This window comes from Schistocerca gregaria, chromosome 2 (assembly GCF_023897955.1).
Source record: "Schistocerca gregaria isolate iqSchGreg1 chromosome 2, iqSchGreg1.2, whole genome shotgun sequence".
NCBI lineage: Eukaryota > Metazoa > Arthropoda > Insecta > Orthoptera > Acrididae > Schistocerca > Schistocerca gregaria.
This window is the reverse complement of record NC_064921.1, coordinates 546,923,400-546,950,433: the sequence shown is the minus strand read 5'-3', so window position 1 is coordinate 546,950,433 and position 27,034 is coordinate 546,923,400. Positions and strand designations below refer to the sequence as shown.

Below are 27,034 nucleotides of genomic sequence, written 5' to 3'. Positions count from 1 at the left end.
TTTTCCAGTAAATGACATATCTTTCGTACTTTTTTGACTGTATTTTTGTTCTGTCGCTGTAACTACAAAAATGTTTGTATTTTTTTCTTCGCCAGGCGCATTTTGCTTTGTTGAGGTAAAGCACCATCAATGGTGGTGATTTTTGCTTACATCGGGAAATTCCGTCGGCTAGCACATCTTTGATGTTTTTCTGCTTCGGACACTGATAGTTGTGCTCTAATTTTTAGTTCTTCTGCAGCATTTTTTCTGTTTTGCAGACCACACAGGTGCTGAGCAAAAAAGTGTGCTGTGAAAAATATAAGAGATGCATAATACAGCAGAACAACTAAAAATGAGACAAATATCAGCGTCTAAAGCAGAAAAACGTCAACTGTGTGTTTTCATACGGCATTTCCCCATGTAAGCGAGAAATAAAGAGAAAATCACCACCACTGATGATACTTCACCTCAATAAAGCAAAACGCATAAAAAACCACGCATTTTTGTACTTGTAACGACAGAAGACAAATACCCTCAAGAACTGTAAAGCAACTACGGAAAATACGGCTACACAAATGAAGAAAATTTCGCACGTTACTGAATATTTTGGTTACGAAATTTCTCACAACATTTATAGTCAATTAAAACAACAACTATTACAATGTTTCGAAAGGAAACTCAATTTTTCATAAAAAATTGGCATATGAAAGAAAATATAAAGTGTTTGTTATTTTGCTTTTGTGGAATACGCCATAATTTTTATAAAACTATTTCAAAGTAATGTATAATAATATATCTTAATTTTTTTTTATAAATTTTAGCAACATCAGGAGTTGTGTTTTCTTTGAAACTGTTTATTCATATAATAGAAAATACACAAATGTACAAGAGTTAATTTAACCTGTTGTCAGTTCTTGAACAATCTAGAACTCCATACTGTAATATTAGAATATCGTTTGCCTTACTCGCTGAAAGTAGTTAGTCTCTGACGTGGACTCGAGTCACACGCACTTTGTCTGGACGCGGATTTGTAAGTTAGTCTTTGCGCTGTAGGCAGAATGTGCGCCAAGTACGACTTATTTATGTTGGAACCTGTAATTCATATTGAAAATGCATGCGAAATGTTTTACGAAAGTGCTGATTGAGCACAGTGATCAATATGAAATCTGTGAATGCTGGAAAGAAGAATCTGTCTAGCGATGTGAAGAAAAATAATGCTTAAAGTTTATTGTTTTACCATGTCTGGATGGGACATTAAATGTGATGAAAATGTGAACATATAACGTCACTGGATTCTTACAACATTCCCTAAGCAAGAAGTTTTGAGCCACAAACACATTCAGGAAATAAGGTAACTATTAAAATTTTTGTTCATTGCGTCGTCCAATTTAGTTTTTTTAACAATACTGTTTTCCGTATTGTATAACTACACATTTACATTACTATATGGTTAGCTGAAGAAATGCAATTAATCATCGTCAACTTCCATAACAATGATTTTTGAATGGACGTAAGGAGCAGCGCGTGTTAGACAACCTAACGGCTTCGAGGGACAATGAAAATTTTATTTTCAGTACTTCATAAAATTATTGAATTATTTACCTGGTTTAAAAATTTAAAATCCTGTCATGGTTTGCTAAGTAATAGGAAGGTTTAACGCAGTAAGAAAAGTACGAGGGTGTTATGACTTGTCATGTATATTACTCAGTCGTCCACTTCCTTAGCTGCGTGAGCACTATGTCTGAGTAACATGCAGGAGCGCAGGTTCGATTCCCGCCCGGGTCGCCGATTTTCTCCGCTCAGGGACTGTGTGTTGTGCTGTCTTCATTGTAATTTCATCATCATCATCAACATGGACGTCGCCCACTGTGGTGTCAACTGAAAGGACTTACAACTCGATGGCCGAACTTCCCCAGGTGGGGACTCCCAGCCATCAATATCGTATAAGAATTTAATTTCATTACTTCGTCGACTTTTTTGCTTCTCTGAAGCAAGTTGTAATCCCCTGCCAGTAGACGGCACCGAACTGTTGCGTGTAACCCCGTAATGCGTAGCATAGCTACAGGGTGGTCCATTGATCGTGACCGGGCCAAATACCTCACGAAATAAGCGTCAAACGACAAACTACAAAGAACAAAACTTGTCTAGCTTCAAGGGGGAAACCAGATGGCGCTATGGTTGGCCCGCTTGATGGCACTGCCATAGGTCAAACGGATATCAACTGCGTTTTTTTAAAAATTGGAACCCTCATTTTAATTACATATTCGGGTAGTACGTAAAGAAATATGGATGTTTTAGTTGGACCACTTTTTTCGCCTTGTGGTAGATGGCACTGTAATAGCCACAAACAAATTGTTCACAATTTTAGACGAACAGTTGGTAATAGGTAGGTATTTAAATTAAAATAAAGAACGTAGGTACGTTTGAACATTTTATTTCGGTTGTTCCAATGTGATACATGTACCTTTGTGAACTTATCATTTCTGAGAACGCATGCACTTACAGGGTGGTTACCTGTAAATACCACATCAGTGCAATAAATGCTAAAAATGATGTCCGTCAACCTCACTGCATTTGGCAATACGTGTAACGACATTTCTCTCAACAGCGAGTAGTTCGCCTTCCGTAATGTTCGCACATGCATTGACAATGCGCTGACGCATGTTGTTAGGCGTTGTCGGTGGAACCCAATAGCAAATATCCTTCAACTTTCCCCACAGGAAGAAATCCGAGGACGTCAGATCCGGTGAACGTGCGGGCCATCGTATGGTGCTTCGACGACCAATCCACCTGTAATGAAATATGCTATTCAATACCGCTTCAACCGCACGCGAGCTATGTGCCGACATCCATCATGTTGGAAGTACATCGTCATTCTGTCATGCAGTGAAACATCTTGCAGTAACATCGGTAGAACATTACGTAGGAAATCAGAATACCATTTAGATTGCCATCAATAAAATGGGGGGGCCAATTATCCTTCCTCCCATAATGCCGCACCGTACATTAACACGCCAAGGTCGCTGATGTTCCACTTGTCGCAGCCATCGTGGATATTCCGTTGCCCAATAGCGCATATTATGCCGGTTTACGTTACCGCTGTTGGTGAATGACGCTTCGTTGCTAAATAGAACGCGTGCAAAAAATCTCTCATCGTCCCGTAATTTCTCTTGTGCAAAATTCTGAAAAACACAGCCCTCAGTCGCGAACACAATGAACTTGTGACCTAGGTTTCGGTGTCACAAGAGACACCTTCTTCGAACAAAATTAAAACTAAATGCTACAGCATAACGTAACAAAAAATACGAAAGCTGCGGTCATACCTGACAGCGTCAGATGGTTAGAATTAAAATAAAATGCAACAGAGGTGCAAGCCACTAAGGGCTACCATGTGTCCTCTGCTACAGTCAATACAATATATAATGTTTTGAATTGACTGAGATTTGATGATATTGTAATAGCACTGCTTTGCGCACAACCTGTGCACTAATGTCGACAGATCTTTGTGAAAGAGCCTTTATAGTACTAATATATAATGTATTTTATCGGAAAAATGATAATGAGGATGAGTTTCAGGCTATAGAGACTTAACTGAAATGCTTGAAGTAGTTTCGGAACTATTTTCACGGATTTCCAGAATGAGTTTTTCGCTCTGCAGCGGAGTGTGCGCTGACATGAAACTTCCTGGCAGATTAAAACTGTGTGCGGGACCGAGACTCGAACTCGGGACCTTTGCCTTCCTCGGGCAAATGATCTACCAAATAAGCTACCCAAGCACGACTCACGCTCCGGGGCACCCACTAGTCGAGACGGGTATCCAGCAGGAAAATGCCCACTATACCTGCATTGGCGCCAGCTGAAAGCTGGGCTGGGGGTGACGGACTGAAGGGACTCGTCTGCACGGTGACGTGAACCGGGCATTGTGGGCTGCGCCACGCCTAATAAAAATTTACAAGTTTTCCTGTTCGCCGTTACTGCCAATAGGCCTGTGACCCACTTCCATTGGCCGCCTCGGTCGTAAAAAGAAACTCTGGCGTCTGAGAAACGTTTAGCGATAGAATCTTTATTACTCCTCATAGCTAGGACTAACAAGCTCCAAGGCACAGGCAATTTAGATAAAGATCATAAAGATTGTACCCGCTCGCTTGTTGCTGTGGGAAGGGACGCGACTTCGGAGAAAAACATCTTCTCCCACAGCGAAAACTTAAATAAGTCAGTAATTGGCGGTTTCTTTTATTTTCCAGAGATGCAGGTCTCTTAACTCTTGCAATGGTTCGCTGTGAGTTTGTGCTGTCGTGTAGGAGGGGAGATTTAGCGCCTCTGAAGCCCTGTGATTGGCTCAAGACGGGGTGAAGGATGTGTTGTTCGTGCACTTTGCGGAAAAACGGGAATTGTTCTGATCTGGAGGTGCGTGGCGCTCTCGTTCTGAACTTTGGTCTGCGAGCAACTTCTGGTCGAAGCTCTGGCATGAGTGATTGGTATTTGGGACCTGTCCTTAGAGCACTTGCGAGTAGTTACACTGGGTAGCCTGTTGTGAAGTTCTTACTGTACTGACAGTGTGACTTCAAACATCTCGGACTACTCGTTTGCCGAGGGCACAGTCTTGGTGTTTGGCATCCTTGTGTACTCTGTCGTATAAGTGAGCCAGATTGGTCCTTGGTAAGACCAGCAAACGGGTGTGTCACACACTGAAATCTGCCGTGTTTTCAAGGCTCTGGTAAAGAGTAAATTGCGATCTGTCTGCCTGAATGCTAGATCGTGAGATTTTTCATTTCTTTCGTGGCTGCGATCGATTCACGGTGCCGCCTTACGCCTCACATCTGCTGCCCACGCTTCGCCAGCCGCAAGTAACATCGCTGCACGAAGCAAGCAGGGTAGCGTATTGCTGCTCCGGCCTTGTCTGGGCGTACAAATCCCAACCGCCACTTGCTCTCAGCTACATCAATAGTAATTTCTGTAGGTTTGGAGCCGGCCGCGGTGGTCTCGCGGTTCTAGGCGCGCAGTCCGGAACCGTGCGACTGCTACGGTCGCAGGTTCGAATCCTGCCTCGGGCATGGATGTGTGTGATGTCCTTAGGTTAGTTAGGTTTAAGTAGTTCTAAGTTCTAGGGGACTGATGACCACAGCAGTTGAGTCCCATAGAGCTCAGAGCCATTTGATTTTGTAGGTTTGGACAGTCAAAGTCTGCTCAGCATCAGATTAACACAGATACCCGTATCCATATTTTAGAGCCTCAGTCCTTGACTCACTTTTTCCACCCAGGATCCTTGTCCATTGTGGTCTTAAGTCACCTGTTTGTTGTTCACGATTCTATCATAACGTGTTTAACATATATTCTGTCTGTCTTTGTTTTTGGGAAAATAAATGTTGTCAGTAAACTAAACTTTGCTTACATTCTCAGTCAAATCATCACTATTATATAGTCACCCCAAGTGTTAACTTTCATTGTGTACGACCATGCCAGGTTCTCAATCAAACATATTCTATATAGCCCACATAAGGGCTCACATTCACTTTGGTGTCCCCTACCAGGATCTATTACCATACTACGAGATTAAAAGTACCTGGACACCCTCAAAAGTATACGATTTTGATATTAGGTGCACTGGGCTGCCACCTACTGCCAGGTACTCCATATCAGCGACCGCAGTAGTCATTAGACATCGTGAGAGAGTAGAATGGGCGCTCCGCGGGTCTCACGGACTTCGAACGAGGCCAGGTGATTGGATGTCACTTGTGTCATACAGCTGTAAGCGAGGTTTCCACAATCCTAAACATCCCTAGGTCCACTGTTTCCGATGTGATAGTGAAGCGGCAACGTGAAGGGGACACGTACAGCACAATAGCGTGCAGGTCGACCTCGTCTGTTGGCTAACAGAGATCGCCGACAGTTGAAGAGGATCGTAATGCGTATTAGGCAGACATCTATCCAGACCACCACACACGAATTATTCCAAAGTGCATCAGGATCCACTGCAAGTACTACGACAGTTGGTCAGAAAACTTGAATTTCAGCGTCGAGCGGCTGCTCATAACTCACATATCACGCTGGTACATGCCAAACGACGCCCCGCTTTGTGTAAGGACCGTGACCATTGGATGATTGAACAGTGGAAAATCGTCGTGTGGAGTGACAAATCACGGTACACAATGTGGCGATCCGATGGCAGGATGTAGGTATGGTGAATGCCCGGTCAAAGTCATCTGCCAGCGTTTGTAGTGCCAACAGTAATTTTTCGGAGGCGGTAGTGTTATGGTGTGGACGTGTTTTTCATGGATGGGGCGTGCACACCTCGTTGAATTGCGTGGCACTATCACAGCACAGGCCAACAATGATGTTTCAAGCACTTTCTTGCTTCTCACTGTTGAAGAGCAATTCGGGGATGGCGATTGCATCTTTCAACACGATCGATCTCCTGTTAATAATGCACGGTCCGTGGCGGAGTGGTTACAAGACAATAACATTCCTGTAATAGACTGGCCTGCATTCTATAGGACACCTTTGATGTTTTGGAACGCCGACTTCGTGCCAGGTCTCACCGACCGACATCGATACCTCTCCTCAGTGCAGCACTCCGTGAAGAATGGGCTTCCGTTCCCCAAGAAACCTTCCAGCACTTTATTGAACGTATGCCTGCGTAGTGGAAGCTGTCATCAAGACTAAGGGTGGGCTAACACCATATCCCTTAGCAGCATTACCGATGGAGGGCACCACGAACTTGTAAGTCATTTTCAGGCATGTGTCAGGATACTTTAGATCACCTAATGTATTTTTATAATAATATAATGGGATGGGTCTATAGCTGGATTGTTCGCTTATTTGTTTCTCTGGGATTTCTATTTTCTTCTTTTTTTCTCCTTCGGGCAGGGGTGTCGAACAAAGTCTTTCTTGCGTTTTTTTTTAATTATACTGAGGTGGAGATGTAAGGAGTACTGCTACCGTTGACATTATGACGAAACGTTATTGTACTCCCTAATTATCGCTGGGTCCTGGAATTTTTTAAGCTGAGCGCGCCTTTTGACTGGAGACAGCACTGTCTTGCTGTATAACATTAACAATGCCCCTGCGCTATTGGTCACACGCCGGCTTGTGCGATGAGTAGCGTCGGGCTTTAACACGGAACTGTCGCGTGCAGCCGCGTCGCGGATAGTGTGAAGAATTTGCTGTAAAATATGATTATAAGCTGGAAGTGATACGTCGGTTCGTAGGACAAAGGAGTTTTGAGTAATTCGTTATTTCGCAGAAAGCCGTGGGTGATTCAGGTTGAAACAATACTACGTTAATCAATAACTTTCGTAGAGGAACATAAGATAGTACAACGTGAATGAAATGACGTCCGTGATCAGAGATTGCTTGTTTAATTCATGTGGAAACGCACAGCAATGGTTTCTCCAGTATGAACGTGGAATGATCTTAACTGCTAACACAAGAGTGTATGAGTTTAGACATTATTAGGAAAGTGTGTTTCATACCTAAAGAACGACAAAAGTGAGTCATTTGATTCATACTGTTGTTATTTAAAAGTAAAATTTTCCATTTTTTTTAACGGAACAATGTTAAATATTTCAAAAATAAAAGAGATAAGTGTTGTCTATGTAAACCTCCCATACTGGACTGTGATAGGTATAAAGTCAACAAAAATAACCGAAAGAAGAAGCCTTACATGTGATAGCGACAAGTCAACAGAAACCTCTATTACACACGATTAATCACTCCGCAACGGAACCAAAAAAAGGGCGAGTGCATGTGTACTAATTCAGGGTTGACATTTTCTTGAAACGTGTCTCTCGAGGCGCAAATTAAGACGATACTACTGAGAATATAGGAAACATGTGTCTTCCTCTATCTACGTTTTTATCTGCGATATCCTAACAATTTCGTTCAGGAATATGCTGAAATTTTAATTGGGCTCACAGTTTGCTAGAACATTAGATCCTGTGACAATGAGGAATCTGCGTCGTCAGAAAATATTTAAGAAATTCTGCATCGGATCACCCTCCTCCACGACGTCTTTTGTGCACGAAACATGGCTGCAGAAACACAGCACTTGCTGTCAACCTCTCAGAGAAACAGCTACTCAGAGGCGTAAACAAAACGTGCGCTTCTCCAGAAAAGGAGCATTAGAAGGCCTTCAGCAGGATAGGAAACGCCTCGTCTTCTGTACACACTCAGGAGTGCACTCTGCGAAGGTGGCACGGGTCCTCAAAGAACATAACGTAAAAGCAGTTTCCTCTCAACAAAGGAACCGAAAGACGTGCTAGGCAAGGCCAAGGATTCCCCGGAGCCCACACATCTGCATTTACACCCACGAAGTCAAATGGGCTGTGACCACCAGTCCAAACATAAGATTTTTAGACTAGCCGATTCTGCGCTTTCTCGGGCTTGTTAGATAGGGATTCCCACTCTGAATGAAGTACCCACTCGCAAACCTGTAATACCGAATGTTGGGTGCACATGTACGGTGAAGCAATGTTAAAAATATTAGTGCACAGTAGTGAGAGCGTTTAGGCATGAAACGAGCAGCAGCAGTTGAAAGGAGATTTAGTGCTGAAAGAACATCACGATGTCTTGAAGACGTGGAATTCCCACTCAGTATCTCAGTATGCCTTAAAATAAAGAATAATCATGCTATTATATTGGTATCAGAATTCCGTCGAAGTTTTCCTCCAGGCTGGCTTAACCAAAATATTATACTTTCGCACCTACGTTTTTAACAAACGTCGCAGAGATAACCACAAGTTCAACACGACTAATGTAGTCGGATACTAACTAGTATGCCTTGTCTCTACTTCACATGTCGCTATTACCCACATCCAGTCATCGTATGATTTTGCTTACAAAACATTCGTGCGACTCAATCCATAATACACTCCTGGAAATTGAAATAAGAACACCGTGAATTCATTGTCCCAGGAAGGGGAAACTTTATTGACACATTCCTGGGGTCAGATACATCACATGATCACACTGACAGAACCACAGGCACATAGACACAGGCAACAGAGCATGCACAATGTCGGCACTAGTACAGTGTATATCCACCTTTCGCAGCAATGCAGGCTGCTATTCTCCCATGGAGACGATCGTAGAGATGCTGGATGTAGTCCTGTGGAACGGCTTGCCATGCCATTTCCACCTGGCGCCTCAGTTGTACCAGCGTTCGTGCTGCACGTGCAGACCGCGTGAGACGACGCTTCATCCAGTCCCAAACATGCTCAATGGGGGACAGATCCGGAGATCTTGCTGGTCAGGGTAGTTGACTTACACCTTCTAGAGCACGTTGGGTGGCATGGGATACATGGGGACGTGTATTGTCCTGTTGAAACAGCAAGTTCCCTTGCCGGTCTAGGAATGGTAGAACGATGGGTTCGATGACGGTTTGGATGTACCGTGCACTATTCAGTGTCCCCTTGACGATCACCAGAGGTGTACGGCCAGTGTAGTAGATCGCTCCCCACACCATGATGCCGGGTGTTGGCCCTGTGTGCCTCGGTCGTATGCAGTCCTGATTGTGGCGCTCACCTGCACGGCGCCAAACACGCATACGACCATCATTGGCACCAAGGCAGAAGCGACTCTCATCGCTGAAGACGACACGTCTCCATTCGGCCCTCCATTCACGCCTGTCGCGACACCACTGGAGGCGGGCTGCACGATGTTGGGGCGTGAGCGGAAGACGGCCTAACGGTGTGCGGGACCGTAGCCCAGCTTCATGGAGACGGTTGCGAATGGTCCTCGCCGATACCCCAGGAGCAACAGTGTCCCTAATTTGCTGTTAAGTGGCGGTGCGGTCCCCTACGGCACTGCGTAGGATCCTACGGTCTTGGCGTGCATCCGTGCGTCGCTGCGGTCTGGTCCCAGGTCGACGGGCACGTGCACCTTCCGCCGACCACTGGCGACAACATTGATGTACTGTGGAGACCTCACGCCCCACGTGTTGAGCAATTCGGCGGTACGTCCACCCGGCCTCCCGCATGCCCACTATACGCCCTCGCTCAAAGTCCGTCAACTGCACATACGGTTCACGTCCACGCTGTCGCGGCATGCTACCAGTGTTAAAGATTGCGATGGAGCTCCGTATGCCACGGCAAACTGGCTGACACAGACGGCGGCGGTGCACAAATGCTGCGCAGCTAGCGCCATTCGACGGCCAACACCGCGGTTCCTGGTGTGTCCGCTGTGCCGTGCGTGTGATCATTGCTTGTACAGCCCTCTCGCAGTGTCCGGAGCAAGTATGGTGGGTCTGACACACCGGTGTCAATGTGTTCTTTTTTCCATTTCCAGGAGTGTATATTGAAGGAGTGCGGGATCCATAAAAATAGGATTATTTGGAGATACTGAACGCCTACAAAGAAGAACAGCACGTATAATCACAGTCCGCAGCTCATGGACTTTTAGCTAGCGTTTCTGCCACTGGATCACGGGGTCCCGAGTTCGATTCCCGGCTGGTTTGGGGATTTTCTCTGCCCGGGGATTGGGTGTTTGTGTTGTCCTCATCATCATCAACATTCGTGACAGTGACTAGATTGGAATGTGAAAAAATTTGGACCGTGTAAAAATTGGGACTTTGAACGGGCGCTGATGACCGCGCAGTTGATCGCCCCACAAATCAAACCAAACAAAACAAACACACGCATACTCACAGGTATTTTTGACCTACTTCGAAAGTTTCACGAATCTAGGCATGTAGTACAGCCTCCTGCTTATTGCGACGGACCGCAAAGACAGAAACAGGCTAATTGAGGAACACTCAAGCAGTCATTCTCCCGGGGATCAGTAAGCAAATGGAACAGGAAGAAGCCCTAATAAATGGTGAAATTAGTAGCACCCTCTGTCACGCACTTCACAGTTGTTTGCAGTGTAGATATAGGGATGGATGCAGAGTTAGAACTTACAGCTATATCCACCAGCAGGGGAACTCTCCGATAGAGGTAAATTGTTTTAACAACGAATTTCACACAGTCAACTGTAAAAGCATAATATTGAGCCAGAAGCGTCAGGGGAAAACAATTAGTTGCATCAGAGCATGTGAAAGTCATCGGCTGTTGGTACCGACTCCTTTCATGAAAGCGCAAGCGCGCTACACGCATATGTCCTGTTTTAGTGCTAAAGTATCGTAGTTCTGCCAGGCAACATTACTCTGGCTGGCTCCCGCAGAATCCGTGGACAGTCACGCGTGGTGTATCTTGCCAAGTTCAAACGTCATGTAGATAAAAATTCAAGTTGGGACATCGTGGTCGGACGAAATGTACTCATAGACCAGCTTTTGCGTAGTGTGAACGTTCTAGTGATAGTCTGCGGACGGGCAATGCGGATCTGCGGTTTTAGCATGCTGTTTCAGATATTTCGGTGAGGTGACTACAAGCTTTTGGCTTAATCTGTGCATTTCATGTGGATCATTTTCACTTCTTGCAGATCATGTTACGTTTGAGTCATGTGCATAAAGAATAATTTCTTATGGTGCATATTTGTTCAAAATGTAACGAAAATCATCTTTCCTTTGTGACGAGTTGGGAACGATGTGCCTAAGTAAATGTTGTTATCCATTTTGGTTCAAATGACTCTGAGCACCAAGGGACTTAACATCTGAGGTCATCAGTCCCCTAGAACTTAGAACTACTTAAACCTAACTAACCTAAGGACATCACACACATCCATGGCTGAGGCAGGATTCGGACCTGCGACCGTAGCAGTCGCGCGGTTCCGGACTGAAGCGCCTAGAACCGCTCGGCCACAGAGGCCGGCATCCACTTCGGATTTTCATATCTGTCAACAATGGTGGTAATTAAACTTTCCCTCTCTCTCAACTAAAAACAGTAAGAACAGTTTCAATTTAGTTCTGGTCATGATATGTAAAGACATTATTTGTAATTTTTATATCGTAATCGGAACTTGTTGTAGTCTACTGCTGGGCTATCTATCTCGTACATAATTTTCGTGCTTTAGATTGTTATTCCAGCGCAATTTACGTTCGTCTTTTCATTACATTACATTGTCCGAATATGCAACCACATGGCTTTATATGCTATATAGACGATGCAGGGTTTTCAGTATGCTGGCATATATTTTACCACATGTGGTATGAAGATGGTTGATAAGTCAACTGAAACTAGTCATCACATTTCAATGTGTCATAATGTACGAGATCTAGACGAATATAAAAAAAAATTAAAAATTGTTTTTTAGTTTTAAGAAATATATATCTTGCACCAGTGCTGTGTTTCGTACGACACTCCTTTTTACTGTTTCGCTACTCTAACAAATCCACTTGTCACATGACCACAGATTATCCTACTGTTTTTCGTATCATTAACAGGTATGTCGCCGAACAGTAATTTGCCGGCGGACGGTGTCAGAAACAGGGCATCCTAATCAAACTGTCTAACATGAATTTCTTTATTGTTTTCTAGTAGTTGAAAGCTCCTATTCTGAGGTGTTAACTTCATAGTATATAGTTGGCAAACACATTGTCTTGGACGAATTCTGTCTACCATTTGGAACTCATTGCACTGTCACGTAATAATGTAGCATCATTGCTGCTCAGAAGGTATTAATATATTAACTTCAGAAACTTTTGAATACAAATCCCCACTGCGCGCGTGAAAGCATTGCCGTTGTTCGATGAATCACAGTATCAGGGAACCACGCACGAAAAATGCCTAAAAATTAAGAGAAAACTCGATTTGAAATTGTGATGGACAATTTAGTGAAGCAATTCAAGTCACGTTAGGCTTTCACTTGTTCTCACGATATAAGGAAGAAAGGAAGCGGAGTTAAGGTGATTGGAAGCGGAATAGAAGCTGAGATCAGGCTTGTGCTTTTCAAAGGAATTGTAATGTCAAGTTCCAGCGCGCACTTTACGCCAGAGATGTATCTGTGCTGGGAGTCAGATGACTGCTTGGAGCATATGAATCCAAAGTACCCATACCTAAATGAAATATAAGGGTTCCGTGCTTTTCTCAACTCCCTCATTGGTCTTACGAAGTTATAAAAAATGAAATCAATTATGTTCAGGGCTCTTTGTTCCGCGCACTTCTGACTGATCTGTTTTGCGATCACTTCTGACTACTCACGGCTGAGGAGGTGGTACGGTTGTATAGTATACTAGGTTAAATAAAAACGTTAAAAGAAGTGTTGGTGTGTTATCTTGATTAGTATCCCTACCCTGATTTATGAAATATTTAATCAGTTTCCTGCAAAAATCAGATGCTGACCATTCACTCAGTGGACTATTTGAGATTTATAATGTGCCGTAATCTGGTATCCTATGTGGCAGTAGCTGACATTCCTTGACTAGTAATTATTGTTTCATTGAAAGACATTAGAACCTGCACTTCCGTAACGAGTCCGATTCACAGATTAACACTAATGTCATTTGCATTAGTATAAACTTTAATAGATGATAAATAGAATATTTGGTATATTTTCTGTTAGTTGAATGCATAGGTACACTATAGAATCATACTGCCACTTGCCTTAAGCGAAACGGGGAAACCACTCAAAATCTATATCTGGATGTGTGGGATGGGTATTTAACCACTGTTTTCCCAAATCGATTCCGTTCTGTAATCTCTGCGTTATGTCGTAATCTATTTCGGCAGCTCAAATCCTCTGTGCTCAATATTCGACATTCAGGAAGGCATAAGGAGTTACGAGGAGCGGCTGTTGCTATACAAACGTTTAAAGGCTCTTTTAACGAAATACTCACGTTGTGTCATGATAGCAAACAGTATAACGTAATATTAGTGTCTCAGCAAGAGCAGCATTCCTCATTGCATTCATGGTTTGCACGTCAGTATTTGTGAAATGGCCAACCCCTCGGTATGTGTGGCAGGACACGGACCAGCAGCTGTACAGTTTGGGTACGCGGCCGCGCGGAATGCCACCGACCGGAAGACGTGGGATGGCTACCGGCGATATATGGTAGCCATTTTACGTGCGCGTAAAATCTGACGGCCTGAAACGAGCGGTTCCGGAACCCATAGGAGGCGGTTTTGCGACGGCAGTCGCCATCACTCAGCGCAGCCGACATGCCCTCATGTCGTATCGACACCGTGTTGGAACGGTGCCGGGATGGGCGTCGACGACAGTGGAACTTGGCCCTGTTTTGTATTTTACAAGAGGATTACATCAGCTCGTTCATTGTTTGTCTTTTCTTTCAACTTTAATTGCAATGCGTTGGCATCATTCTGTTTGATACTGTATGTGCATGATTTAAAGTTTGTATTTGCAAACAATATATATATGTTTCCTAATTCTCTATGCACCACTGGTTTTCGCGGTCCCGTGGAGGAAAGTAAAGAGAAATATTTGCTAGTTCGTGAACAAAATACACGAAGGGATTTTAAAAAAGAAGCTGCACAATATGGCACGTCTAGTAACTTCTATCGAAGGCTCCACTACACTTCGAGGTGACACAGATAAGCTACATGACGCTACTTTTCTACATAGTCAGCAAGTCTGTGTTAACAACGGTCGGTACGCTGTAAAAATTGTCGAATTCCTCGGTAGTAGAAATCAGCTCCCTGGCCAAAGAGCCATTCGAGAACCGTTGTGTCGACGTCTTCATTGTCGGTTATTCTAGTCGTGCCTACACTTCGAACGAGTGAGCTTTAATTTGGATTAAGACGCGCCCCTTTAAGAAACAAACAATTCCAGCATGTGACTGGATTTCGAAAGATTATCATTGTTTTCGTTGCCTCATAACTTCGAAGCTCTTTAAAACAGATTCACTCGGGGCGCAAAATAAACACAATGAAGCACTATCAGACGGAATTACAGATCAAACTAACTTGTATACACAACTACATGTACTTGAATGCATTATTAGTAATTCGTTCGACGTAGCACAAACACGGATACTATGAAACTGAATTAGAAAGCAAACTAGCTTGTATACACTGCTGTATATACTTGCATGCATTACTTAGTAATTCGTTCGACGGAACCCAAACGTGGATTGTTCCAAGGCCGCGGAAGAAAATTTACTGTACCCTCTCAAAGGAACCATCCCGTTATTTGTCTAGAACGATTTAGGGAAATCACGGAAAGCCTAAATCAGGATGGCTGGACGCAGTTTGAACTGTCCAACTCCCAAATGGGAGTCCAATGTCCTAACAACTGCGCCATCTCGTTCTCTTTGATATTTAAGCTACAACTCATTAAGTAATTATAAGACGTTGGCAACTTTTAAAACATAGATTATATAGCAAACCTCTTATCCATGACGAATGCAGTCATGAACTTTATATACTGACGATGATGATTAATGAGTTTAAAGAGACTAAACGCCTATGCTGATCAGCCTCTTATCCAGTCCACAGGATGGAATCTGTGTAACCTATCTGTGTGCTAGACTGGCAATCGAACTCAGAATCAAGTCGTGATCCAGCACACAGTTTTAATTTGCCCGGAAGTTCCACACACTGTATGAGTTGGGATTATGGTCATCACATTAAGACAAACGTTTAAACATTAACGGCATAGTTTGTAGTTCGTCACTATTTGTCTTCTGTTGTACAGCTGGTACGTTCGCTGGTGTGTTCCCTAAAGTACCATTGAAAAAATGAGACTGTATAAAATTACTGATTTTTTCACTTTGTTAATGTTATCTGGAACGAGGGAAGGTACTGTGGTGCTACACATGGTCTTAGAAAGGAGAACTGAGATGAAAAGGAAAGGATTTTAACAGAATGGTCTGTAAATACTCTTTTGGAAAATGAATAAAATTGGAGCAGGCTGGAGAGATATAAGATTGATTCTCCAAGTATATAAAAAATCAGGGTTCAGAGATAAATTGCACTATGAAAGAGACCAGAATAAGAAAAGGTATTCGAAAAGGATGTCCTCTCTCTCCACGTTTATTAATGTAGAAGGTGCAATATAAACAATGAGAAACAGCGTGAAATGGATTTCAATTAATGGTGAACACACAATTTTATTCGAGCTGCTTCAGAAAGGGACATGAAATACATGATACAAATTTTGTCTATTGTATTGGAAGATCACAACCTGAGAATAAACTCAAACACGTCAAAAACAGTGATGGGAAATAAAACTGAACGAACAAGTAAGAGCAGACCTTAAGATTAGAAATTACTAATGGAAGCAAATGCATTTCATTGCTTTGGAAGAACAATAACAACAGAAGTACACCAGATATTAATAAAAGAATGACAATGTCTAATCAACCTTTCGGAAATAAGAGTAATATACTAACAAACCACCTCTTTAACACAAAACAAGAATAATAATCATCAAGATACTTTTTTGGAGCATTTTAAGTTATTGATGTGAGGGATGGACTTTGGGTAAGCAAGAAAAGATGAGAAAAGCAACAAAAACAACCGAACTGAAACTGAAAGAAAATCTAAAGAACAAAACTAAAGGAAATTAAAGAGAAAAGGACGTAGGTTAACATAATGCAGAGAAAAAAGCTATAGTAATTGGATACCTAATGCGACAAAACATCTTCATAAATATTATTCTACAAAGAAAAAACACGGAAAAATCAAGAGCAAGGTTCAAAACATACAAATTACGAACTATTATTAGTGGAATAACACTGTTATGCTAATTATGTTTAACGTTTCTTTTATAGGTTTTCCAGAATTTATAAAAACAAGTTTACCTGGTCATTCGTTGACAATAAATATTACTCGCGGTGGACTTTATAACATTAATGAGTGTGTAAAGGTGCTTCTAACTCCTTATAAGTGCCCTGAATCGGTGTTTCATTTCAACGTTTTTGTATTTTCTGTACTACGATATTTTCACTGCGCAGGAACTCTCACGAACTGCACGCAGAACAGAAAAAAATAATTAATAGGAATACAAATCAACCATTGGTTTTAGTCAGCAGAATAAAATCAGAATAGAAACGGCACTAGCAATGATTACCCTGTTAACTACATATGTTCTGGGTTACACTTAAATACGTAGGTTGGAACTTAAATAGAGGCCGGCCGTTGTGGCCGAGCGGTTCTAGGCGCTTCAGCATGGAACCGCGCGACCGCTACGGTGGCACTTTCGAATCCTGCCTCGGGCATGGATGTGTGTGATGTCCTTAGGTTATTTACGTTTAAGCAGTTCTATGTTCCAGAGGACTGATGACCTCAGATGTTAAGTCCCATACTGCTCAGAGCCATTTTTCAACTTAAATGGTGGCAACAGTGCTGTGGAGATACTACGCAATGGAATCTCCTATTGTCGCTGATAGCACACGTTGTTGACGTACCAACCTTACCTCCGAGCAAATGGACTCGCCCGTCCCAGGTCACCGGCGTGCGTACAATCGAGGGAAACACATTCACTTGTGAGCGAGCGGTCCAACGTGACGGTGTCACTACGTTTTCAAAACAGGAACAACGGAGTTGGATCAAGACTGAATGTGCCAGAGGTCGTACAAATGCCGATCCAACGAATTGCGTCATTATGGGTCGCCGCAAAAGTCGAAAGTGCGTCAGAATTCCAGTATGGTGATTCTCGTGTACGTCTGTGATAGTTTTATTCTAACGTATTACGTTCCTCCACGGCAGACCGTCAGTGCACAGTATTACTGTTCCTTTTTGGAGCATCGCCTGCTACCAGCTTTGTGAACGAAGCGGCGACACTTTCTGCACAACCAACCCATCATTTTGCACGACAATGCGCGGGCGCATACAGCGCAAGCTATGACTGCTCTGTTCGGTCGATGGGACTGGGAAGTGCTGTACCATCCACCATACTCCCAGGACTTAAGTCCTTGTGACTTTGATTTGATTGCGAAGACGAAGGAAGTGTTTCAGAGATTCGACAGTCAGTAGACCGCTCCACTCGCACCATCAACAGAACAGGCTCCGCCGACGATATTATACGCCTTCCACATCACTTGAAACGCTGGTGACTACTTTGACACCGAGAGAGGTGGCGCAATGGTTAGCACACTGGACTCGCATTTGGGAGGACGACGGTTATACCCCGCGTCCGGCCATCCTGATTTAGGTTTTCCGTGATTTCCCTAAAATCGCTCCAGACAAATGACGGGATGGTTCCTTTGAAGGGCACCGCCGACTTTCTTCCCCATCCTTCCCTAATCCGATGAGACCGATGACCTCGTTCTTTGATCTCCTACCCCAAACAACCCAACCCAACTACTCTGAAGGACAGTAACAGGTGCAAAGATGTAATTATTTTGTATCGGTTGTAAATACATAGTTGCCTCTATTTAAGTTTCAACCCACGTAGTTTCTTGAGCAGTCCGTGTTTTGTTTTTGGTTACTGCAATTCATCCAGCTTGTCCCACATTAGCAGGAGGTGGGCTGTCAATTGTATAATATTCAGCTCTTCAGCCAAGAGTTTTCAAAAAATATGAAAAAGACGAGTGTTATAAAAAGACGAAAAACGTACAATGGCTTTTTAAAAAGCATAGAAAGGTTGAATTTTGTTGGTGTTTGCAGAAAAAAAAGCAAGATTGTTTTTTAGGCTAAAATCAAGCTACTAAATACAAATAACACAAAATATATACATTTAAAAGCAAATAACAGAATTGTAGCATTCCTTTAAGAAGCAGCACTGCACTTTCACTTGACAGCTGACCTCCACTGGGAGATAAGGTTTCAGGGAGGAGGGAATATGATCTACAGGGTTTAGGGTTGTAAGTAGAAAATATATGGTGAAGTGTGGTGCGAAGGTGAGGAGGAGGCCGGAGGGGCGGGGGAGGGAGTGCGTGGGATCAAGAGAGGGTGGAGTGGGGAGAGGTTGATAGTGGATAGGGTGGAAGGAGGGGAGAGCCCTGATTTGGAGAGCAATAGCTGGGAAAATAATAGCAGGTAGGACGGATAGATATCGGGTCGGATCTCATTGTCTGGGAGAGAGCAGTCGGCATGCGAAGTGTGCGGAGGCGCGGATGTGTTTATAAAGTTGCGTCAGCACACCAGAACTGGTGATCAAAGCTGTGACAATTGGTTTACTACGATCCAATTTGCGGATAGCGTAGGATGTGCGGAGGTGTTCGATGAGGGCGATGAGAGATGAGAATATGAGGAGATGGTACGGGATTCACATGAGGGAAGGTAAAGGGATGCGGTGAGAGAGGCGGAGAGCATGACGCCTGTGAATTTGGAGGAACTTATGGAAAATGGGAGCGGCAGGTGCCGATGCTACATTGATTAGGCGAGCATAGGTCAGATCAAAGTTCTGGAGGTGTGGAGCATAGTGAAACGTGGTAATCCCCAGGTTCTGACAGTTTCTAGTCGTTTTGCGGGCTTTCCGTTACAAGGTTAGTAGATGAGGTGCCCATGTTAGTTGCCGGTAGATGGTTAGCCCAAGGTATTTTAGTGTATTAGTTAACTCAGGCCGTGGTTGGCCTGATATACAATAAAGTAAAACAGAAATTAAACACTGTGTAAGTACATGTAAAAACGGTAAGTAGACAATAGTTGAAAACGTCATATAATAAAATGGTTTTCTATATTACTACACTTGAGAGCTATAGCCATGCTGTTCGATTCAGTACAAACAGTAGCTCGAAGCGAAGGCATTTACTTGTGTGAGGGAGCACTGAACTGTGTGGAGCTCGTGACAAGCAAGTCAAAGATAAACTTATGTGGACAGGTACGCTCTATGTGTGGTCTGTCCTATCTAAGATATTAACACTTTAAGAATGGAAGGATGTCTTCTCTTTATTCTGTGTACACGGATCGTAAATCTTTCTCTGCAGTACTATTATTGTAACAGCTGTTACATACAATTTGCTACAGTACAGTGAGGTAAGGCAGATTACATTCTTCCATGTTAAAAACAGAGACCTTAGGATCATTAAGATACAACGATGATAATCAATATATCGACATATGACACGATTTTGTGACATTTTAGTTAGACATTGTATGTAATAATAAATATAAGTCATTTGCTCCTGCATACTTCTTAAACAAAACAATCGAAAGAGAACCTCTGAATTAAAAGTGTCAACAGCACGAAGATATATAAAATTCGAGGGTGTGCTGAAAAGTAATGGCTCGAAAATTTTGTTAATCTGGACACTCCTGAAGCTTCGTAATTAAAACAAACGCTGACGTCTCGTTGAATCGGGTGTACTGCCGTTGGTCAGTGTTTATCTAACACAATATTTCGACGCCTTACCTCGGCGTCTTCATCAGGTGCTTCCTGTAACTGAAGGTTCAGTACACCCGATTCAACGAGATGTCACAAAATCGCCGGGAAAGTCTAAGAAATTACAAAAGAAATGTTATTAATGTTTTATATCTTTTTCCTGATGTTTACTTTTTTATTTCTCAACATAGTCGGCCTGGCAATAAACAAGTTTCTTCCAACTAGAGACCAGTTTGTTGATACTGTCACTGTACAGTGTTTGACTTTGTTGACGGAGCCACGACCTCACCACTACTTATACCGCTTCATCACTATCAAAGTAAAGTCCGCGAAGGTGTTTGTTAGGTTTTGGAAACAGGTGAAAATGGGATGGGCCAAGTCGGGACTGTGTGGAGGATGATGGATGACAGTGGACACAAGGTGTCGCACAGCTGCAGATGTCGCTACGTTCATGTGTGGTCTTGCATTGTCATGCTAAAGGAGAGTGTGCTCCATGTGTGGATGAACTCTTGTGCAGATAGAAAGTCGATTACAGCAAGCTCTTGCTCACACAACGACGTACTTACGTTACACACCGCCATGTTACTTGCTGCAATTCGGAGCCGTCTAGCGGCAGAGGGCTGCAAATATACAGACATGAAGAATAAAGCTGTAGAACGTTAATCACACGTGTTTTATTTAAAAAGCGGTAAGATTTTTTTCTCCTAAAACTTTCGGAGGCTTTACTTGTGAGCCAGCCCTGGTACAAAAATCTAAAAAGTGTAAAAAATATGAAGACGTAATACTAAAGGCTTATGCTCAAAACGACCTGGACATCTTATTTCAGTGTAATAAACCTCTATGCGCTCCTTTACAGTAGTAAACAGCTTGGCTGTGTGCTACTGCTTGTAATGAACCAACTGTCACACGGCTACAGCTCTCATATCCTGTAATGTGGTAAACCATTTTGTTATATGACGTTTCCAACTATTGTCTACTTATTATTTTTATCTCTTCTTAGATAGTGTTTCATTTTTCTAAAAACTCTCGCTGTCTTTTGATAATTACAGCCCACACTGGACCTCTCTGAGTAGCATATTAGTAGTTATTTATAATAAGTACAATAAAGTAACTATTAATAAGCTACTCAGAGAGGTCCAGTGTGGGCTGTAATTATCAAATGGCAGCGACAGTTGCTAGACATTGTAATGCATTAAAGCTGAACCGATTTACGCTGAAAAAAATTAGTTTCAATTTAGGCCACAACGACCAAACTTGGCGCGTTGAATGTAAGAAATACGTGTAGAAATCGTTTCAAGTGTAATGGATTACGAACGAGACATTGGCAGAAAAGGTCAAGGAAGTGAGAAACGCAGGATGTTGATTTTATTATTAGCCGCTGCTTACACAATTCGTTCAGTATGAGAACCGGAGACGTCGACGAGATACTGCATGCGTAAAACGACGTTATCGACGATTGCTCACAGCAGTTCTGGTGGAATCTGAGAAACGAGTTTCTGATCAGTTACAGGCCGAATGTATCTGTGGTAAATGCGGTTTTTTAGATATCTCAGAGCCAAAAGTCACACTGAGTCTGATCAGGAGATCTTGCAGGTGACGCATCTGGAAAACCTCTGGAGATTACTCGAACGTGGAATCTTGCATTAAGCACATTTTTCACTGAACGAACGGCAACAGATGTTATCCATCTTGCATGAAAGCAATGGCTTCCACACAGTGCCGTTCTTCCAAAGCAGAAATCACATGTTGTAGAAGGACGTCTTGATAACCTGCAGTAGTCATGGTACGCCTGATAGGCTCTTGTGGTGTATTCTCTTCAAAGAAGAACGCAGATCGAAAATAAAGGTCTTGTGAATCCTCACCACACAGTCACATAAGACAAGTGCAATCACTCTTTGTGCACTACACACGATTTAACAGTACCCCAAATTCGGCAGTTCCTTGTACTCAATGCACACTGTAGTGTAAAATGTGCCTCGCTACTCCGTAGAATATTGGCCGGCCACGTTGGTGCGTATCAAGAGGTTCCAGCTGTTGCACCGCCTGCCTCTTGTACGGGCACCAGTGTAAAATAGAGCGCAAAACTTCCCGTACTGTCGATCGTGGGATGGGCAATTCTGGTGACACTGCGTGACCACTAGCACAACACTGGCCACGTGCTGCATGGTCAGTTACAGCAACACTAAGATAGGGAATAACTTACAACGGCATATTATGACTCACTCTTCCAGGTGTCACAGCAGGCTCACTCGAGTTTTCGAATTTCATCATCACCTTGTTTAAACCATTAAATGACATCGGGCCTTTCTGAGACCTTTCAATTGGCGATGCTTCCTCGGTGGAGAACTCTGACATATCTACCATGTTTCGTTGCCTTGCGATAATTACAGTCAACACTGAGCCTCTGTAAGTAGCTGCTCTTTAATTACACCACGAGCAGCCTACGAAATTATGTGACTGTAACCCAAAAGATGCATAGTTCATGGGCCAAACGTAAGTACTGCTTATAATCTGATTTGTTCTGGTGACTATCACTAATGACTGCAGTGCAGTTGGTACTATAATTGTATTTTTATGTTACGTATGCAGTTTCCTGAGAATGAGTACACTGCCGAAACGTCGTAATACACAAAACAGAAATAAAATGGAAATGAAAAACAGCCGATACAGGAAACTTGTTTCTTTGGAGGAGTTGGTCACGGCTGTTGGCCGTGTTGCAGCTGAAATACTTCTGACGTGAGTGGCCGAGTGCGGACTCACCCCTGACTCTGGCTCGTCGTCGTCGGTCTCGAAGTCTGCGGCGGCGCCCCTCTTGCCGTAGCGGTTGGTGTATCGCTTGTCGCCGCGCTGCTGCTTCTTGCGCCAGCCGCCGTACAGCGGCAGCTCACCGTTGCGTGCCAGGGCGGCCACGTACCGCTTGCCAGGCACCATCAGGCCATCGCCCGGCTCAGCCACCGCCTGCGAAAGCAAACACACAACAGTCACTAACTGTCCAGTCGCAAGCACAGTGAAGTTACCAGTTTGGACCACCCAGTAGCTAAAGGCACATGCTGCAAGCGTTTTTCTTTGTATTGCAAACGCAAGACGACCGGAGCCAGAAAATGTGACGCTCAAATTTTTAATTAATTTCTTCATACTGGTAAATTAAATTCCACACCTACAATTACTTCTCCATCTATCTGTAACGAGGACAATGAACTCTGTTCTAAGGAACGAAAAGGTAAGAAAAACAACGAAGAAAAAGGATGTATAAGTTTATGATCTAGAGTGTAATTCTGTAAGCAGCAGAACCTGGGACGTTAGCAAAAGATTGCTTGCCACTGACACGGCTCACTTAAGACGAAGTTCAAGCTGTACTGAGATTGACAGCGTAAGAGATCACCTCAAAGGATGAAAATGGATGCGGATATATGTGACGGTATCCATCAAAAACAGCTGTTGCGTTATGGCCAAATGAGCAGGATGGGTGAAGAAAGAATACCACATAGGATACTACGATCGATACCACCCCAGCGGAAGAACAGGCGTCGCATGTGGAGAAGGCTATGGAAGCAAGTAACATGAACGATGAGGAAAGTCAGGACAGAAGAATGGCGACTGGAGGGGCGTTGAAACGGCGACAGCCGTAAATAATCTGGAAGAAGAAGAAGAAGAAAAGCCACAAATTTATTAAAGGACAATTCAGTTTGCTGCCTTGGCTGTATTACGGTCACAGACATTTATTCCACACTATGGGCTGATTAGGGCCATGCGCCATTTTAAAGTGGTTATTCATATCCTCGTACTTTTACACAGTCACCATGTGTAGGTGTGTCCAGTGAAATTCTGTACATCCACAGTGGGTGACTTTGTAAAATTACAAGGATATGAGTAAGCACTTCAGAATGGCACCTCGCCAAGATCGGATCGCCGTGTGAAAAAATGCCTATGATCGCATTACAGCCAAAGCGGAAAATGGAATTGTCTTATACCTGCTTTGTTTTCTTATTTTCAGACTGTGCTTTCGTGACGGAGAAACACCTTCATACGAACATTCCGTCAGTATAATGAGTCATTGTACGTCTGTTTCTCTGAAGGGTACATTTCAGAGATGATATGAGGATGCTTTGGAAAGAACGAAAAAAAAGTATATTATTTGACTGACAGGATTTTCGACAGTGATAATGTCACCCCACTAGTTGTCAAACACGTGATATTTTTTCTACATGTTTCGGACCTACATTATACCATTATCAAAAGCGATACAACTAGGAAAACAACCAATAAATCGCAGTACTACTCGTATTGACAGCCACATCAAAAATATTTATATCGTCCTGTAGTAAAACATACCATAAAGCTTCTATGTCAATAAGCACCGTCTGAAGTAAAAACCCAGTGTCAAACATGCACTGTCAAACATAAAACCCGCCGCGCGAGATTAGCCGAGCGGTCTGAGGCACTGCAGTAACGGACTGTGCGGCTGGTCCCGGCGGAGGTTCGAGTCCTCCCTCGGGCATGGGTGTGCGTATTTGTCCTTAGGATAATTTAGGTTAAGTAGTGTGTAAGCTTAGGGGCTGATGACCTTAGCAGTTAAGTCCCACACGATTTCACACACATTTGAACATTTCTTAACATAAAAATCGTCTTAGAACAACTCATATTGCAAAGTTACACTCTTAAGGCGCACTTGCAAACTAAAGGCAATCGCTTACACCTACCAAAGACAATAAATTCATACAACGCATATGTCACAGTCCAAAGTGGTGATACTCTCTATTACAAAATATTATATGTCAGTTCCTAGAAAATTCTGAAAACAAATATTACACCAGTACTGCAACGTGTGCATCCATATAAAATGGCCTGCAGAAAACATAAAACATAACGCAGCTAATTCGAATAAGTTGGCAGCAGCTTCCCAAGGAGCACATCTTCAAAGCGAGCCAGGAATTCCCTTGGACACGTCCTTGTTTTCATTTAACACTTTGTCGCTGTGGAAGCTGCTGTAATAAGATTACCTACGCTAAAGACTGTCTTAAGATAAGTAAAAGGTTTAATTGGGATCAGCAGGTGTAAACTGCTGCAACTAAAATTTAATATTTTAGTTTTGCAGGTTTGCTGGCGAAGATGTAAAGGCAGCGATACCTCTTCTATCTTAAATGATATGAATTGTTCCGGATTCTGGCTATGTGAAAAGCTCAAAACCGTAATTACTATTAATTTTAGTGACATCACTGATTCTGATGAGAAAATTAATTTAATTAAAAAAATTGGTTTCACAGCTATAGTTTTTAAATTCTAACGGGCAGTCAAATGAAAAAGAGCCAGAAAATTAAATAAACAGTTTATTATTTCGGAAGTAATATCCGTATCTGCTAATACAGTGAGACAAGACAGTCAGTGCCTTCGTGGGAAAATGTATGTGGTTGCCAGCCGAACCATGATCGTACTCATGCGCACGTCACTTCGTCCGAAGAAAAGACGACCACGAGCGTCTTTCTTCAGGGCTCCAAAATATGGAAATCGTATGGCGAGAGAGCGTGACTATGGACACATCGCAAAAAAGTGCGCCGTGAAGTCCAAAACCACAGAAATGTTGACGGTCGGCATCGTTATGTTGCATGATAATGCTCGCCCACATGTTGCCAAGGATGTTTCGATTACACTCCAGAAATTTTCTAGGAAGTCCTAACATATTCTTCACACAGTCCCGATCTCTTCCCACGCGATTTCTATATTTTTGGAGCCCCGAAGAAAGATATTTGTAATAAATGAACAGCACCAGTTTGCTTTTGTTCTGCAATATTACTTTTATTGTTAACCGGTTACAGACATTTGTGGCTTTCGATTTGCTTGGGACGAAGAGGTTCACGCATGGGTACAATCACGGTTCCGTAGGCAACCGTAAACTTCTTTCCATGAAGACACTGGCCTTCTTATGTCATAAAAGATAACTATATTGACAATTATGGTGAGTACTTTGAACAATGTCTTTCTTTTGTTGTATAGAATTTCGCTAGGAAAAAATAGACGAATATTTACGAGTATTTATCACTTTAAAAGAGTCGCTAAGATTTTCCAGTGTACATTTGTTGTAGTAGTCGAGAACGATTAAATGCCGACACTTTAGCTCCAACTGGAGTGTCTAGTAAAAAAACTTTGTTCACCAAAATCTGTAGAGCCCTTTCTGATCTCCCTAATCAGCACAAGCCGCTGGCTTCTACACTGAAGAGCCAAAGAAACTGGTACACCTGCCTAATATCGTGTAGGGCCCCCGCGAGCATGCAGAAGCGTCGCAACACGACATAGCATGGAGTCGACTAATTTCTGAAGTAGTGCTGAAGGGAACTGACACCATGACTCCTGCAGGAATGTCCAAAAATCCCTAAGAGTAGGAGGGGCTGGAGCTCTTCTGAACAGCACGCTGCAGGGCATCCCAGATATGCTCAATAACGTTCATGTCTGGGGAGTCAGGTGGCCAGCGAAGTGTTTAAACTCAGAAAGGTGTTCCTGTAATCACTCTTTAACACTTCTGGAAATGTAGGGTGTCGCATTGTCCTGCTGAATTTGCCCAAGTCCGTCGGAATGCACAGTGAACAAGAATGGATGCAGGTGATCAGACAGGATGCTTATGTACGTGTCACCTATCAGTCGTATGTAGATAAATATCAGGAGTCCCGTATCACTCCAACTGCACACGCCCCTACACCATTACAAAGCCTCCACCAGCTTGAACAGCTGCCTGCTGACATGCAGGGTCCATGGATTCATGAGGTTGTCTCCGTACCCGTACAATTCCATCCGCTCGATACAATTTGAAACGGAAGTCGTTCGACCAGGCAGAATGTTTCCAGTCATCAACAGTCCAATGTCGGTGTTAATGGGCCCAGGCGAGGCGTAAAGCCTTGTGTCATGCAGTCATCAAGGGTACACGAGTGGGCCTTCTGCTTCAAAAGCCCATATCGTTGATGTTTCATTG

At 43.1% G+C, this 27,034-nt stretch overlaps 1 protein-coding gene across 2 annotated transcripts in view; it reads right to left on the bottom strand.

Moving 5' to 3' along the window:
- LOC126331832 (neuropeptide-like 1) overlaps positions 1-27,034 on the bottom strand; it is a 405,800-nt gene that overhangs the window by 68,290 nt on the left and 310,476 nt on the right. For both annotated transcript variants that reach the window (XM_049996525.1, XM_049996527.1), the window contains exon 2: positions 22,834-23,031. In XM_049996525.1, coding sequence (XP_049852482.1) covers positions 22,834-23,031 — 198 coding nt within the window. The remainder of the gene's footprint in view (positions 1-22,833; positions 23,032-27,034) is intronic.